Source organism: Crocuta crocuta, unplaced genomic scaffold, assembly GCF_008692635.1.
Source record: "Crocuta crocuta isolate KB4526 unplaced genomic scaffold, BGI_CrCroc_1.0 scaffold586, whole genome shotgun sequence".
Classification (NCBI taxonomy): Eukaryota; Metazoa; Chordata; class Mammalia; order Carnivora; family Hyaenidae; genus Crocuta; species Crocuta crocuta.
Genome location: NW_027532407.1, coordinates 4,525,754 through 4,540,032, shown reverse-complemented (window position 1 = coordinate 4,540,032; position 14,279 = coordinate 4,525,754). Strand labels below are relative to the sequence as shown.

Sequence of the window (14,279 nt, the reverse complement as noted above, 5' to 3'; positions counted from 1 at the left end):
GAGCTTTCTCTCTCCACAGTTCTAAGCTCATGTGATTCTTGCTGCCCCAAAGAGAGTATTTCATTTGAAAGCATTTGCCTTACTTGGAAAGCCAGCAGTGCAGCTATCAAAGAACTGTTTCCTCCAAGGGAGGCTTAATTCACCACATGCTCCATTGGGAGGGTTTTTGCTAGGATACTGCACTTGCTTATCAGGGAATACAGGACACATCAGTGATTGACCTGGCACGCAGATGAAGGAAAAGATGTTTCAGACTCCCCAGCATCCTGGCAGAGCGAGGTGTACTTCAGGAACTGTAGCTGACATTTAATTGTATGAAAATATTGCTAGTAGTCAGCATTAGTTTTTTTCCATTAAAGGCTATTCTCAAACCATCTAAGAATTAACTGCTTACCTGAGAGTTCTAAATCCACCTCTATTCATCTGCTTATTTGGAGAAATATTTACTGAGTGATTACGGGATGCCAACGGAGCATGTGAGGTGCTGGGGTAAATGCAATCCCCTTCTAACATGAAACTTAACTTTTAGAAAAATTTTTTTACCATTGTATTGAAAATACTTATTTTTTAAATTTTATTTCATTTTATTTTTATTTAAATTCAAGATATTTATATACAGTGTAGTCTTGGCTTCAGGAATAGAACCCAATGATTCATCTCTTCCATATGACACCCAGTGCTCATCCCGCAAAGTGCCCTCCTTAATGCCCATCACCCATTTAACCCACCTCTCCCCAGACCTCTCTCCAGCAACCCTCACTTTGTTCTTTGTATTTAAGAGTCTTCTATGGTTTGCCTCCCTCTTTGTTTTTATCTTATTTTTTTCTTCCCTTCCTCTACAGTTCATCTGTTGAGTTTCTCAAATTCTGCATATAGCCCAGGTTAGTTTTTTTTCTTTCCATTGAAATAAACCTTCATGTCTAATTAGATAGATTTAAAACAAACAAACAAAATCTCTTAAGCTCCTAATGAATCTGTCCATTAAAAATTTAAAGTAACAGATATGGAAAAATTCTACTTTGTGGTAAGTTTCTGAAGCTATAAAATACCTGCCTGGATAGGTACTAGCCTGAAGAATCAATGAATTCCCAATCAGCTATATTTGAGATAAACCTATGGAAGACTTTCATCTATAAGTCTTGCCTGGTTTCCTCTTGCATTCAATCTGTTACAATATCACACATCACTTAGCCTCTGGCCTGCTCCTCTGTACAGTCATGAAAGAATGACAGTGGAAAAGGTAAATAATGTCCTATACTATTATGAAAGCAGCTTTGACCTTGAGTGCCCTTGAAAGGGTCTCATGGACCTCCCCAGACCACACCTGGAGGACCACTGCCCTAGTCTAATCTCATTTTACATCTAAGGAAGCTGGATTTCACAGAGATTATGTGAGAAATCCCAAAAGCCCATTCCCTGTTAATGACAGGATAATATCTCAGTTTGTCTCACTTCTCTTGAGGTAGGCTCTGAATCAGAAACCTGGGAAATATATCCTAATGACCTGTCCTGTCACTCTAGTTGCAAAGACTGTCACACTATAGTACCAAAAACTTTATTTTAAATAAAACAGACGAGGAAAATCAACAAACCTGATTAAGTTCTGCCACAGGCATACTATGTTAGAATCTGAATTAGGATTTCTATTTGAACTGAAACACGAGGGCAAATTCCACTGCCCTCCATGCCATGCAAGCTAGTAATGAAAAACTGCACAGTAAATATCACAGAAAAATATAAAAAGCAGAATTGCCACAATATCACCATTTATCACATTTTCTGAGTCTGAAATGCAATTCATGATATAATGCCAGCAAATTTTTCACAAGTACTGGCTGAAAGGGTGGTGGGTATATATTAAGAGGCAGAAAATAAACTGGTAAGTATATGGAACTTTTTACATAAAATGGAGTTGTTCTGAAATGCAGATATTTTTCATGCTTTCATAGAACCCTATGTTGTCTTTTCAAAGTGTTTGAGGTTATCTTCTTCCCCTAGAGATGATGGCCTTTGTACCCTACCAGGTGATCTAAATCTTCTTTAAATGGATTGTAGCCTTGTTCCTTTAAACTCCGCAGTGCCCAGAAAAGCTGGTCCAGTGGAGGAAATTCTTCCCACGGAACCCACTCCCAACCTAGAAAAGAAAGATACTAAATCAATTTCTTTAGCTGGAAGGAAACAAAGAATATCTATTTTGGCAAGTTAACCTATACTTAGAAAAAAATAAATATAAAAATGACTTGCAACTAGTACTAGTCATCGTGATGCTGTGCATCAGCTCAGCTGTACCAACATAATTTGCCTTTAGAATGAAGATCTTAACAGAATGGTGATCATTTAAAACATGCTTCTATTTTAACACTGAGGTCAATTTTACAAGGGTCCCATGATGGTAAAACCCAGATATAAGATAATTCAATTTTTGCTTAAATATTTGGCTAAACAAAACATACAGAACTTTACATATGACAGGTTGCAACACTACATTAAAACAAACCAGTTGCCCCACCTATAGAATAAGGTAAATTACAATCTTTCTAAGCTACCCTCCATCTTTTTAAAAAGTAATGGAAGCTGTGCAGAGAATAAAAAGTATTCTCTGGCTTCAGTATACTTTAGATAGCAAGACAATATGGATGGGACCATTTTTCAAAAATCCATTGAAAAAGGAAAGATTTAACAGTGTCTATTAGTTGTGATATACACAAAATCCTAGAAAAACACTCTAGGCAGCAGTTTCTCTTTGATGATTTAAATACAAATAACATGAAAGCACCATAACAGGTGAATATATAAATATTGTATTACTAAGATGTATATTCTGTGTCCTAAGTTCCTTCGTGGTCATATGCATATATTTATGTTTAAGTGCAGTTTCTTCCACTAAGTATTTCTCTGCCTGTAAGATACAGGTATGCTGTTTCATGCTGGGACAGAGGACAAAGAATCCATGAAATTAGAGCAAGTTCAGGAAAGAGTGATCAGCAACTGTGACTGCAGTCTAAGAGAAAGAAGAATGGAGGGAGAGAGAAAGAGAGGTGTCACCCAACAATGTGCTGCAAGATGCTGAATTAACAGTCTCAAGGGAGCTATCTGTAAAGTTTATCTCGTTTTCAAGAAAATGAAGCATCTGGCTGATCCTAATTATAATTGGATGGCTGGAGAAAAGATGCGTAACTGGTAACCTGAAGCAGGTGATCCAGATCCAAGATCTGATGAACATGGTAGAGAAAAAGCATCTTTATGCTATAAATAAAACCACCGCCACCGAGCCGATGCACCCTGACTGTGGTGCAGCTGATTACCCAGCAGAAGCTCTCCAAGGGGAAAAAAGTGAAAATAATTCCTGCTATATTGTTATGACGGGCTAGAGAGGAATAAATGTTTCTGATCAAATCTGACTTGGTGCTAGTAACCTTGGGCCTTGTAAAGTCATACTGTTTGACTCCAGATTACTAGCATGTGAGAGGGTCAAAAAAATGAAGGTGGACAAACTAAAAAAAAAGTTACATAAATGGAAGAAATCACAAAGCATGTAAAAATGAGTCAAAACTACCAGATTCTAGGAGGGGAAAAACAATACATACCATAACACAGTAACAAAAATTCTAACAGAGAACTTTATAATGTAGGATAATAATCTTTTGGAAGTTGTTCAAAACTAGGCCAGTCTAGATACTATACTGGAGAACCTCATCCCCTCATTCCCTTCCCTTCTTCCTTCAACATGTTCTGAACAATAGATTCTGAATAGGAGACAGGCACGGGAGAGTCAAAGGGGAATGAGCCCAAACACCTGCACTTTATGTAGTCAAGGTTCAGGAAAGGAAAACCAGTAAGGACGATTTGAAGGTGAACACTTGAACCAAACCTGAGGTGCCTTCTAACGTCAGGAGAAGGTAACTAGAAATACAGGCCCACAGTGCAGACCAGGATGGGAAGTTATGCCCTGAACCAGGCCTCAGCAACCCCAATCCCAACAGAGGCTGGGGCGCGGTCGGGGGGACTGAGAGACAGAGGCAGCTGGCTAGAGACTGGTCAGCGCTGGTGGGACAGTCCATGGCTCCACTGTTTTCTCCTCAGCGCTTCTCCACAAATGAGTACTATGTCTGCTCCTTGTGAAGGACGCTAAGTATGCAAGACCAAACTATTTCATTATTTTGCCTCTTCTCATGTCAGGTTTTTTTGCTGGTAGAAAAGATAAAAATAAGGATATGGTCATTCCTTCCAAGTGAGGGCTCTCTTTTAAGAGAACAATAATAAACTGTGCTTACTACCTGAATAAATGACACCTCAAACTAATTTTTAAAATTTCAATCTGTGCTTACTACCTGAATAAATGACACCTCAAACTAATTTTTAAAAATTCAGCTACAGGAACTATATCTTGCTTTAAATTGAAGATATTTCTACTTCAATTTAATATTAAAAAGACAAGTAGTCCTCACAGCTTCAGGATTTCAAGACTACTGACTTTTGTTTCCACTGTTACCCTGGACTCCTCTCTCTTCTATTCCTCCTTTTATCCAGGAGCACTGGGGATGTGAGAGATAGAAGAACTTGTAGAGAGCTCCCCTGGTCCACCTGGTACATTTCTCACCTTTTCTTCTTAAGGCATGAATGATTTTAGTTGTACCTTAGGCCAACTGAAAGCCTCTGGGTACTTCTTGGGTATTTCTGTGTGTGTTACTGTGATATAATGAATATATATATCTGGCTTTCCTCCCTGTTTCCTGGCACAGAGTTCCTGAAACCTTTGTGTTTTCCTGAATGATAGGGATGAGAGGAACATCTTTTGTTATCCATAATAAGCCCCTTTCAACCATACCTGAGTTTATGCTAATAAGCTGATGGGTGGCTGGGGGTCCCTAGATAGGCTCAGAATTGGGGGCAGGTAACCAGAAAAACACAACCCACCTGAGGAGAGAGGAGAGGGGCTGGAGATTGAGTTAATCACCAACAGTCAATGATCTAATCAATCATAGAGAGGACGATAATAATATGTACTAATCCCATTACATAGGAACCTCTATGAAAACCCCACACAAGAGGATTCAGAGAGTGTCCTGGGAGGTGAATGCATCAAAGTGCTCACTGAGAGTACAAATCCTCTGTGTCCCTCTCCCCACCCACCTTGCTCAGTGCATCTTCCATGTGGCTGTTTCTGAATTGTTTCCTTTATAACAAACTGGTAATGTAAGTAAAGGGTTTTCCTGAGTTCTGCAGGGCATTCTAGCAAATTACTGAACCTGAGGAGGAGGCTGTGGGAACCCCAATTTATAGCCAGGTGGCCAGAAGTATAGGAGACCAGGACTTGAGACTGGTATTTGAAGTGGGTGCAGTCTTGTGGGACTGAGCGCTCTAACTTTTCGGATCTGACACTGACTCCAGATAGACAGTGTTAAGAATTCAACTGAATTATAGGGCATCCAATTGATGTCTGGAGAACTGTTTGATGTGAGGAAAAGAGCTACAGGTTTGGTGTTGGAATGTAGTGAGTAAAAACAGCTCAGACTCTGCTAGTTCACTTTAGATGATTTCAAGTTGTTACCTGTTTTATAAAACAGTCATATATGACTCAACAGGCCTTAGGGTAGAACACAGCCTTCTGTTCAGTCAATGAATTCAGTCAGCAAACCACTTAAATGAGGATTTATCCATTCTAGAAATCTCACTTCCTCCAGAATATATAGTCCCTACTCACACGCCCTCCATGACCTCCCTACCTGATGCAGCACCCATGGGTCACTGTCCTTACACATTTTACTTTTATTCTTTTTCCTTACATTGTAAGTATTACATTGTAAAATATCTGCTAATGTGTTGCCTTTCCCCTGGATTAAAAAAAAAAAAGTAAAATCTGAGAGGGGAGGGACTTTGCTCCATAGACCACTGTTGTTTTAGTGCCCAGAACAGTATCTGGCACACAGTACTCAGTATGCATTTGTTGAATTACTAGATTCTTCCATAGTGGAGCATAAATTAAATGTTTATAGGGGAGGTCCAGCACACAAAACCGCTTGGATAAGCTTTCACAAGGCAAATATTTTCTAAATTTGATATTTTACTCTATCTCATGGAGTTTTATGAAATTTGAAGAGGGATGATATATGCAACGCCCTTAGGATAATGCTTAGCACACAGTATTGTTAAAGCTTTCAGGTTACTTGACTCAACACTGAGGATAATTGTTTTGTCAGGTGAGTCACTCTCCATACAAGGAAATTTATATCTTACACAGGTGAGAAAACCAAGGATAGCACCTTCAACGTTTTGCTTAAAATCTGTTTGAAGCAAAATTAAACACTAAAAATAAAATTAAGACTTACTGAGTACTTACAGTGTTCATTTGGTTCTTTACAGGTATTAACTAATTTTATCCCTACAACAACCCATCAGAGGTAGTTGCTATTATCACAGAGGAGAAAAGAGGCCCAGAACATTAAGTAACTCGCCCAAGGTAACAAATCTCTCCATGGAAAAACCAGGATGCAAGTCAAGTAGTCTGGCTCTGGGCCACTTCTCTTCCCTGCTATATGCTTAAGTCTCCAGGATTTAAGTATGTGTATCTACATTTCCATATGAAGAGACTCTAATTCTCTTCATGCGGCAAACATAATGTAATACTTGGATGATAGGCTCCTCAAAAAACATGCATTATTACACATAAGTCTCTTACTTTCATTTTTTTCAGGCTCTGTGTTCTTTGGTTCTGAATCATAAGTCATGTCCACCTCTCCTTTCATTAATATCGTCACATAATGGTAATTTTCTTTCTCAACAAAGGAATTCACGACTGAGGCAAAGCGAACATTTTTCAAGTGAAGAGCTGCTTCTTCCCAGGTTTCCCTTTGAGCACATTCTTCCCACGTTTCACTGGAAAACAGAAGCACAGCACTGTACTCAATTCTTGTTATGTAATTTATTTTTTAATTTTTTTTTTTGCCAAGAAAGTCCTGCCTAGAAATTTCTACTCTAAAGCAAAAAAACAAAAAACAACAAATCTTAATTGGCTCATGCTTTAAAACAATCAATCAACAATCCTGCCTTTGAATATTGTCTTTATCTGAAGTATAAAGTATCTGAAGTTATCTGAAGACCAAACGGACGGACTTCCTATTGAGAAAAAAAAAAAAAAGGAACATTTAGCCAATTCAGCACTCGTTCATGTGCCAGGAGGCTATATGCAATCAGGAGACAGTTTAGTATATAGTTAAGAGCATAGGCTTCGGAGTCAGCTAGACCTAGGTTTGATTTTGAAGTCCATGACTTTCTACCATGGACAAATAAAAAGAGACAATACTACTCTCTAACGAGGTTGTTGTAAGTATTTCAAGAAGTGGACAACATCTTTTTCTGCAGTCTCAGAATTTTCATTTAAGCCTTAAAATTGAGGACAATATGAAATAAGCACCTCAAATTCTAAAGAGTATGGCAAGAGAGCAAATAGGTTTCAAGTCTTTGACCTTCACCCGACCCAGTCTACATAATAAGAAAGGAGATTTAGGGCAGGGAGGAAAGTCATGAATTTTCAAGCATAGTTGCAACATTTCCCTTTGTCCTGATGAAAGGACAATTCTGCCCAAAGCCAAGTGAGAGGTGCTTCAAGAAAACTGGTCACAGAGATTGGGTGTGACTCCCAAGGAGATACTGGTGTGTTACTCCCCTGCCAAAGTTGTACTGATCTGCAGAAACTTACAGGCCTGTGATTCAGAGTAGAAGTGGTAGGAAGGTAAGAGCTATTGGGTAAGTCTAAAATGTGTCCTTTGGTGTTTAGGGATGCACGTGAATACAGAGGCTGATGTTTATTCCCACTTTGAGAATCTGGAAAGCAGGAGACTGTCTAGAGAAGCCCACAATGAATGAGCAAGGAGAAAGGGTGACAGTGAAGGCGTTATTCCCATTGTGAATTTTCTTCTGGGCCCAGAAGATACTGTAAGAGACTGCTGGGGATCCCAGCAGAAAGAAAAATCAAGGTCGTGTGCTAAGCAAGAGCTAAATCAGCCACCTATGTCTGAGAACTGTACAGGATAGATACCTTTGTGGGACTTCTAAACAACCAACAGATATACCCTGAAGAAGAGGGCACACCATCCAGAGGGCACCAATGGGTGGATCACAGCAGCACTAGTCATGAAAAAAGTTTGGCCCATACCCTCCCTCCCCAACACACTGGAGAAGGAAGGAAATCAGAAACAGTGGGAAAAGGAGAGAGGCCCTCCTCCTCTCTCCTTTTCCCCACTATAGGGAGAGACAAATGCTTGGAAGTGGATCATAATGACCAAATGTGATTTATTTTTCTAATCAAGTGACAGGACAACAATAGAATTTGCAGGAAATGTCACAGAACAGCAGAAAAAGAAAAGGGGGGGGTCCCTGGGTGGCTTAGTTGGTTAAGCCTTCAACTCTTGGTTTCTGCTCAAGGTCATGATCTTATTTAGTTTAGTTATTTAGTTATTTAGTTTAGTGGGTGCGAGCCCCATGTCAGGCTCTGAGCTGGCAATGTGGAGCCTACTTGGGATTCTCTCTCTCTCCCTTTCTCTCTGCCCCTCCCCCACTGGTGCTGTCTCTATCTTAAATAAATAAACTTAAAAAATTATAAAGATAAGGGAAGAAGAAAATAAACCCATTATCTATTTGTTTCCCCTCAAACTTAGCCCATTCAGTGTACCAGTCATATAAAGATAAGTTAAAGCATACATGTGAGGAACTTGGCATAATATCTAGCACTCAGTAAAAAGCTCATTAAAGATCCATTTTGGTTACTATCATTGGATATCTGAGTAAAGATTCCAATACTTTATTGCATTATCATTAAGATGGCTATCTCTAGCCATTGCAATTGACAAAGGACAATACAGTATGTGTCTCTGGGCAATGTGATCCTTAACCTAGAAATTGTATTAGTTATTAACTGATGGCTTATCTTAATTACCTAAAAATGATAAACTTATTGATGCTTTTAAAATCCTGAAGACCATTTAAAAAATTCCATGTGCTAAAAAATCGTAAGAATTCCACGATTTATCAAAGACAAAATCTGTTTAAAAGGCACTTGGATCATGTCTCTAACTAGCACTTTGTAACAAATAGGTGGATTAGAAGAATATAGTCAGAATGTAAGAAATTCTCCAAATGACCTATGCTCTTCAACATGGGATGGTAAAAAAAAAAAGGGAGGGGGGAGGAGGATTACTGTTAGATTTGGAGACTTAAATGTATCAATCCCAAATTACAATCAATCCCAAAGTACAATCTTCCTTTGAACTTGATTAGTACAAAACAATACATTTTGAAGACAAATGGAGGAAGTGGTACAGGCCGAATATCACAGGTTATTAAGGAATTATCTTGTTAAGGTGTGAAAATGTATTTCCTTAAGGTATGAAAACGGAGTTACATTTTAAAAAAAATGTCTATTACAGGTACATAACAAACTGTTTTGGCGTGGTATAATAAATGACTGCGTTTTTCTTCAGGAAGAGTCTAGAAAACAAGGGATGTGTGTGTCTGGTGGGATGGAGCAGTAAAAATGAAATAAGAACAAGCTGAGTAGTAAGTATATGAGAGGATCCACCAAACGCTTACTTTTATGTTTGAACTTTTACAGTAATGGAAAAACAGGCGCTGGCACTGACCGATTTAGATACTGTTCATCCACCGTTGATTTTAACCTCATTGTCACTTCAGAACCCACCTTTTAGCAAAATCCCCGGCTTTCCGCACCCTGCGGTAGACCTGACCCTTAACCGTCCGACTTCATTTATCGGTCTGATCCACCATCAAACCACAGAATGCCACGTTAAAGAGTGCTCTGTTCAACTTCCCCACTGTAAAGATGAAGACACGGAGGCCCAGGGCGCCTCACTAGCCCATCCGCTTGATCAGGGCGCAGCTAACCCTGCGGGCAGGAAACAGGACGTCCATTCGTGCACGTTTAAAGCACAGCCAAACCCTACAAGTGTCTGAACTGACACAACTGGACAAGATCGTCCTAAAGACCCACTTTCCGTCTCTCACGTGCAAACATTAGGAAAATCACACCCCACACATCCGCCCGCGGGCGCGGATAAAAGGCTGATTGGGCTGGCGGGGCTCCGGCCGACCACAGACCCTTCGGCCGCCCTCCACAGCTCAGCGCCCCCACGCGGCCGGAGCCTGCACCTAGCGGCACCGAGGACCAAGGAGAGAGCGGAAGAACGCGCGAGACGACGCAGCGTCGGCGCGCACGCAAGGACGCACGCACGGAGAGAGAGCGTCCTTCCCGTGCACGTTCGGCTCTCTCCGTGTGGGCTCGGCGGTTGCTCACCCGAACTCCAAATGGCCCCCGGGGAGTTGAAAACGGCCGGCTCCAACCGACCCCTTCCTCTTCCCCAGGAGTACGCAACGAGGATGCCTGCTGCTAGTCACCACTACTCCTATCCCGACTCCGGGCCGCCGCCCCTGCGGCTCCGCGCGGGCCGTCATAGCGCGGGAGGACCCGGCGGAGGCCGCGGGAAGTGACGTTCGTCCCGCCCCTGGGCCGAGCCTGCGCGGGCCCCGAAATCAACGCCGGAGTCCCTGGGACTGACTTTCGTGCGTGGTGGCTGTGCCTCACGTGAGGATCCCAGCTNTTGTTGAAGCTGTGATACTTATGGCAGTCCTATTGGTCTAATATAATGCTGAAAACTGAAGGCTTGAGAGAAGCAAGGTGCAACCAATAAAATCAAGAAATATCAGTAAAGGATAGTTAAATCAAGAAGGAAGAAGTAACTGCTTTTTTTCACAGACAATCCTAAGGAATTCACAAAAAAATACTAAAGCAGATTTAGCAAGTTTATAGAATTCAAGGTGAATATACAAAATCAATTATATTTCGATATGTAGGTAGTCTCCAATTTATGATGGTTCTGTTTATGATTTTTTGACATTATGATGGTGTAAAAGCAATACGTGTCCAGTAGAAACCATAATCTGAATTTAGAATGTTGATGTTTCCCCGGGTAGTGATATGTAATGTGATGGGCAGCAGTGAGCTACAGGTCCCCATACCTATACAACCATTCTGTTTTTCACTTTCAGTACAGCATTCAATAAATTACATGAGATATTCAATGCTTCATTATAAAATAAGTAATAATAGGGGTGCCTGGGTGGCTCAGTGGTTAAGCGTCTGACTTTGGCTCAGGTCATGATCTCACAGTTCGTGGGTTCGAGCCCTGCATCGGGTTCTGTGCTGGCAGCTCAGAGCCTGGAGCCTGTTTCAGATTCTGTGTCAGAATTCCTCTCTCTCTGCCCCTCCCCAACTCATGCTCTGTCTCTGTCTCAAAAATAAAAAATAAAATACAAAAAATATTTAAAATAAGTAATAATAAATAATAGTTAATAAATTCAGAAACTGAATTTGAAAACAATATCATAGAAAATATAAAATACTAAGGGATAAATCTAGCAANATGGATAAGAAGATTCCATATTATTATTTTTAAGTTTATTTATTTTGAAACACAGCAAACACACACACACACACACACACACACACACACGAGTGGGGGAGAGGCAGAGAGAGGGAAAGAGAGAGACCATCCAAAGCAGATTCTGTGCCGATGCAGGGCTTGAACTCACGAACTATGAGATCATGAGCTGAGATCAAGAGTCAGACGCTTAACTGACTGAGCCACCCAGGCACCCTAGAAGACTCCATATTGTTAAGCTGTCAAATCTCTCTAAATTAATTTACATGGATTCAATGATACCCAAGCCAAAATACCAGAAGGCTTTTTTTTCCCCAGTAAAACTGGCTGATTTTAAATTTTATTTAGAAATGCAAAGGAATAGAATAATTAAAACAATTTTTAAAAAGGAGAAATTTGAAGGATTCATACTAGCTGATTTCAAGACCGAGGATAAAGCCACGCTAATTAAAAGAATATGGTATTTATAAAAGGACAGACACATAAATCAATGGGCAGAAAGGAGAGGTCAAAAATAGACCTTTTTTAACAGACGGTGTTAGAACAATAACAACAAAGAATCATTTATACTTGGCTCCACGTGTAACAGTTCATTCAGAATGAACTGTACCTAAATAAAAACACCTAAAAGAATACATTTTCTATAAAAAAAAAAATCAGAGCATATCTTTGTGATCTGGGTAGGTATAGATTTTTTAGATATGACACCAAAGGTATGTATGATCTGTTAAAAAAAAATTGATAATTTGAACTTCATCAAAATTTAAAATTTACTCTCTTTGAGAGACACTGTTATGGACTGAATTGTATTTCACCCTTCTGCAAATTTATATGTTGAAGTCCTACCCCCAAATATATTTGATTATGGGGACTTTGGGATTTAGGTGAAGTCGTAAAGGTGGGATCCTCATGATGAGATCAGTACCTTTACCAGAAAGCAGAGCACTTGATCTCTCCTTCCCCAGCATGTGAGGAATAAGAAGCTGACGGTCTGCACACCAGAAAAAGGGTTCTCACAGTAATCTGCTGGCCCCTTGGTCTTGGACTTAACAGTCTCCAGAGCTGTTAGAGACAAATGTCTGTTGTTTAAGACACCCAGTATATGGTAGGTATTTCATTATAGAAGCCTGAACTAACTAAGACATACAGTATTTTTAAAAATGAAAAGATAAGCTACAGACATCAGAGAGAAATTTGCAAAGCACATTTCTGACATAGGATTTGGATCTAGAATTTGTAAGGAATCTTCAAGTCCAAAAACAATAAAACAGCCCAATAAATGGGCAAAATAATTGAACTGAGATTTCACCAAAGAAGAGATATGAGTGGCAAATAAATGTGATTGTATTCAACACAATGAGTCATTAAAAATTTAAACTACACTGAGGCACTTGTATAGATCTATTAGAATGAATAAGATTTTTCTTTTTTACCACAAAAACTGGTAATACCAAATGCTGGCAGTCCAGTTAGAACTCTCATACATTGATGGCAGGGGATGTGGGAAGCAAAAGCAAAAAAAAAAAAAATTAAATTTCCTTATTGCCTACAGCCCATTGACAAGCCCTTGAAACAGGCAGTGACATTCCTCTAGGAACTCAGGTGCCTCGATGATGACACTTTGCTAGGGGAAAAGGGAATCTTAGCTTAACATTATCCCCAGCTCCAGGATCCTGTAAGTCTACTTTAACACATAAAAATTCCTTTGGAAACTTTCTTTATCTCTACCCCCACAAGATATATGTTAGCAATCATCCTCCAAGAATATGGCCCACTGATACGCATCTGAAGGGTCTCATTATTGAGTTTTTACTAAACAGTAATACATGACCTTTTCCTAACAATAGCTAACCCTCTCAAGGTCCTGGAAACCTTGCTTCCAAAATTCCTTAGAGGTTTAATGCTATCTATCCCCACCCTCTCCCAACTTGAAAGTATATAATCAGTCACCCCTCACAACCCCAGTGCAGCTCTTCTGCCCATGGATCCTGTCCCTGTACTTTAATAAAACCACCTTTTTGCACAGAAGAGGTCTCAAGAATTCTCACTTGGCCATCAGCTCCAAACCCCATTTATTTCCACATCAGTGGGAATGCAAAATGGTACAACCACTTTGGGAAGCAATTTACTGTTTCGTATAATGGTAAGCAGAGGTTTATCCTACAACTCAGCAATCCCATTCTTACTATTTACCCAGAAGAAATGAAAACTTATGTTCATCCAAAGACCTATATGCAAATATTATGGTGGCTTTATTAACAATTATCAAAAACTGGAAATAACTCAAATGGTCCTCTATTGGAGAATGGATAAATCAACTGTAGTACATTCATACAGTGTAGTAACTTTGTACTCAGCCATATAAAGGAACAAACCGGGTACATTTAGCATGGATAAATTTACATTATATTAAATGAGAGAGATATAAAGAACTGCCATGTGTATGATTCCATTTATATGACATTCTAGAACAGGTAAAACTACAGACATAGCAAACAGGTCCATTTAACCTGAGCAAGAGAGGAGGCTGACTATAAGGGCAAGAGGGATGTTTGTGGATGAGGCACCTGTTATGTATCTTGATTATGGCAGCGGTAACATGACTATGTGTTTGTTAAACTCAGAACTATGCATTAAAATGAATGAAGTTTACTGTATGTATATTGCACCTCAATAAACCTGACTTTAAAAGAAGCCAAAAAAGGGGGCGCCTGGGTGGCTCAGTCGGTTAAGCGTCCAACTTTGGCTCAGGTCGTGATCTCATGGTTCGTGGCTCTGTGCTGACCCGCGTCGGGCTCTGTGCTGACAGCCAGCTCAGAGCCTGGA

At 39.9% G+C, this 14,279-nt stretch overlaps 1 protein-coding gene across 1 annotated transcript; it reads right to left on the bottom strand.

Annotated features, from left to right (window-relative positions):
- Nucleotides 1–1,538: 1,538 nt before the first annotated feature.
- NUDT15 (nudix hydrolase 15) lies at nt 1,539–10,502 on the bottom strand. The gene is made up of 3 exons (XM_077778791.1): nt 10,310–10,502; nt 6,680–6,876; nt 1,539–2,134 (listed from the first exon to the last, which is right to left on the bottom strand). The coding sequence occupies exons 1-3, from the start codon at nt 10,465–10,467 to the stop codon at nt 1,995–1,997; spliced, it is 495 nt and encodes a 164-aa protein (XP_077634917.1). The 5' UTR covers nt 10,468–10,502; the 3' UTR covers nt 1,539–1,994.
- Nucleotides 10,503–14,279: the final 3,777 nt, after the last annotated feature.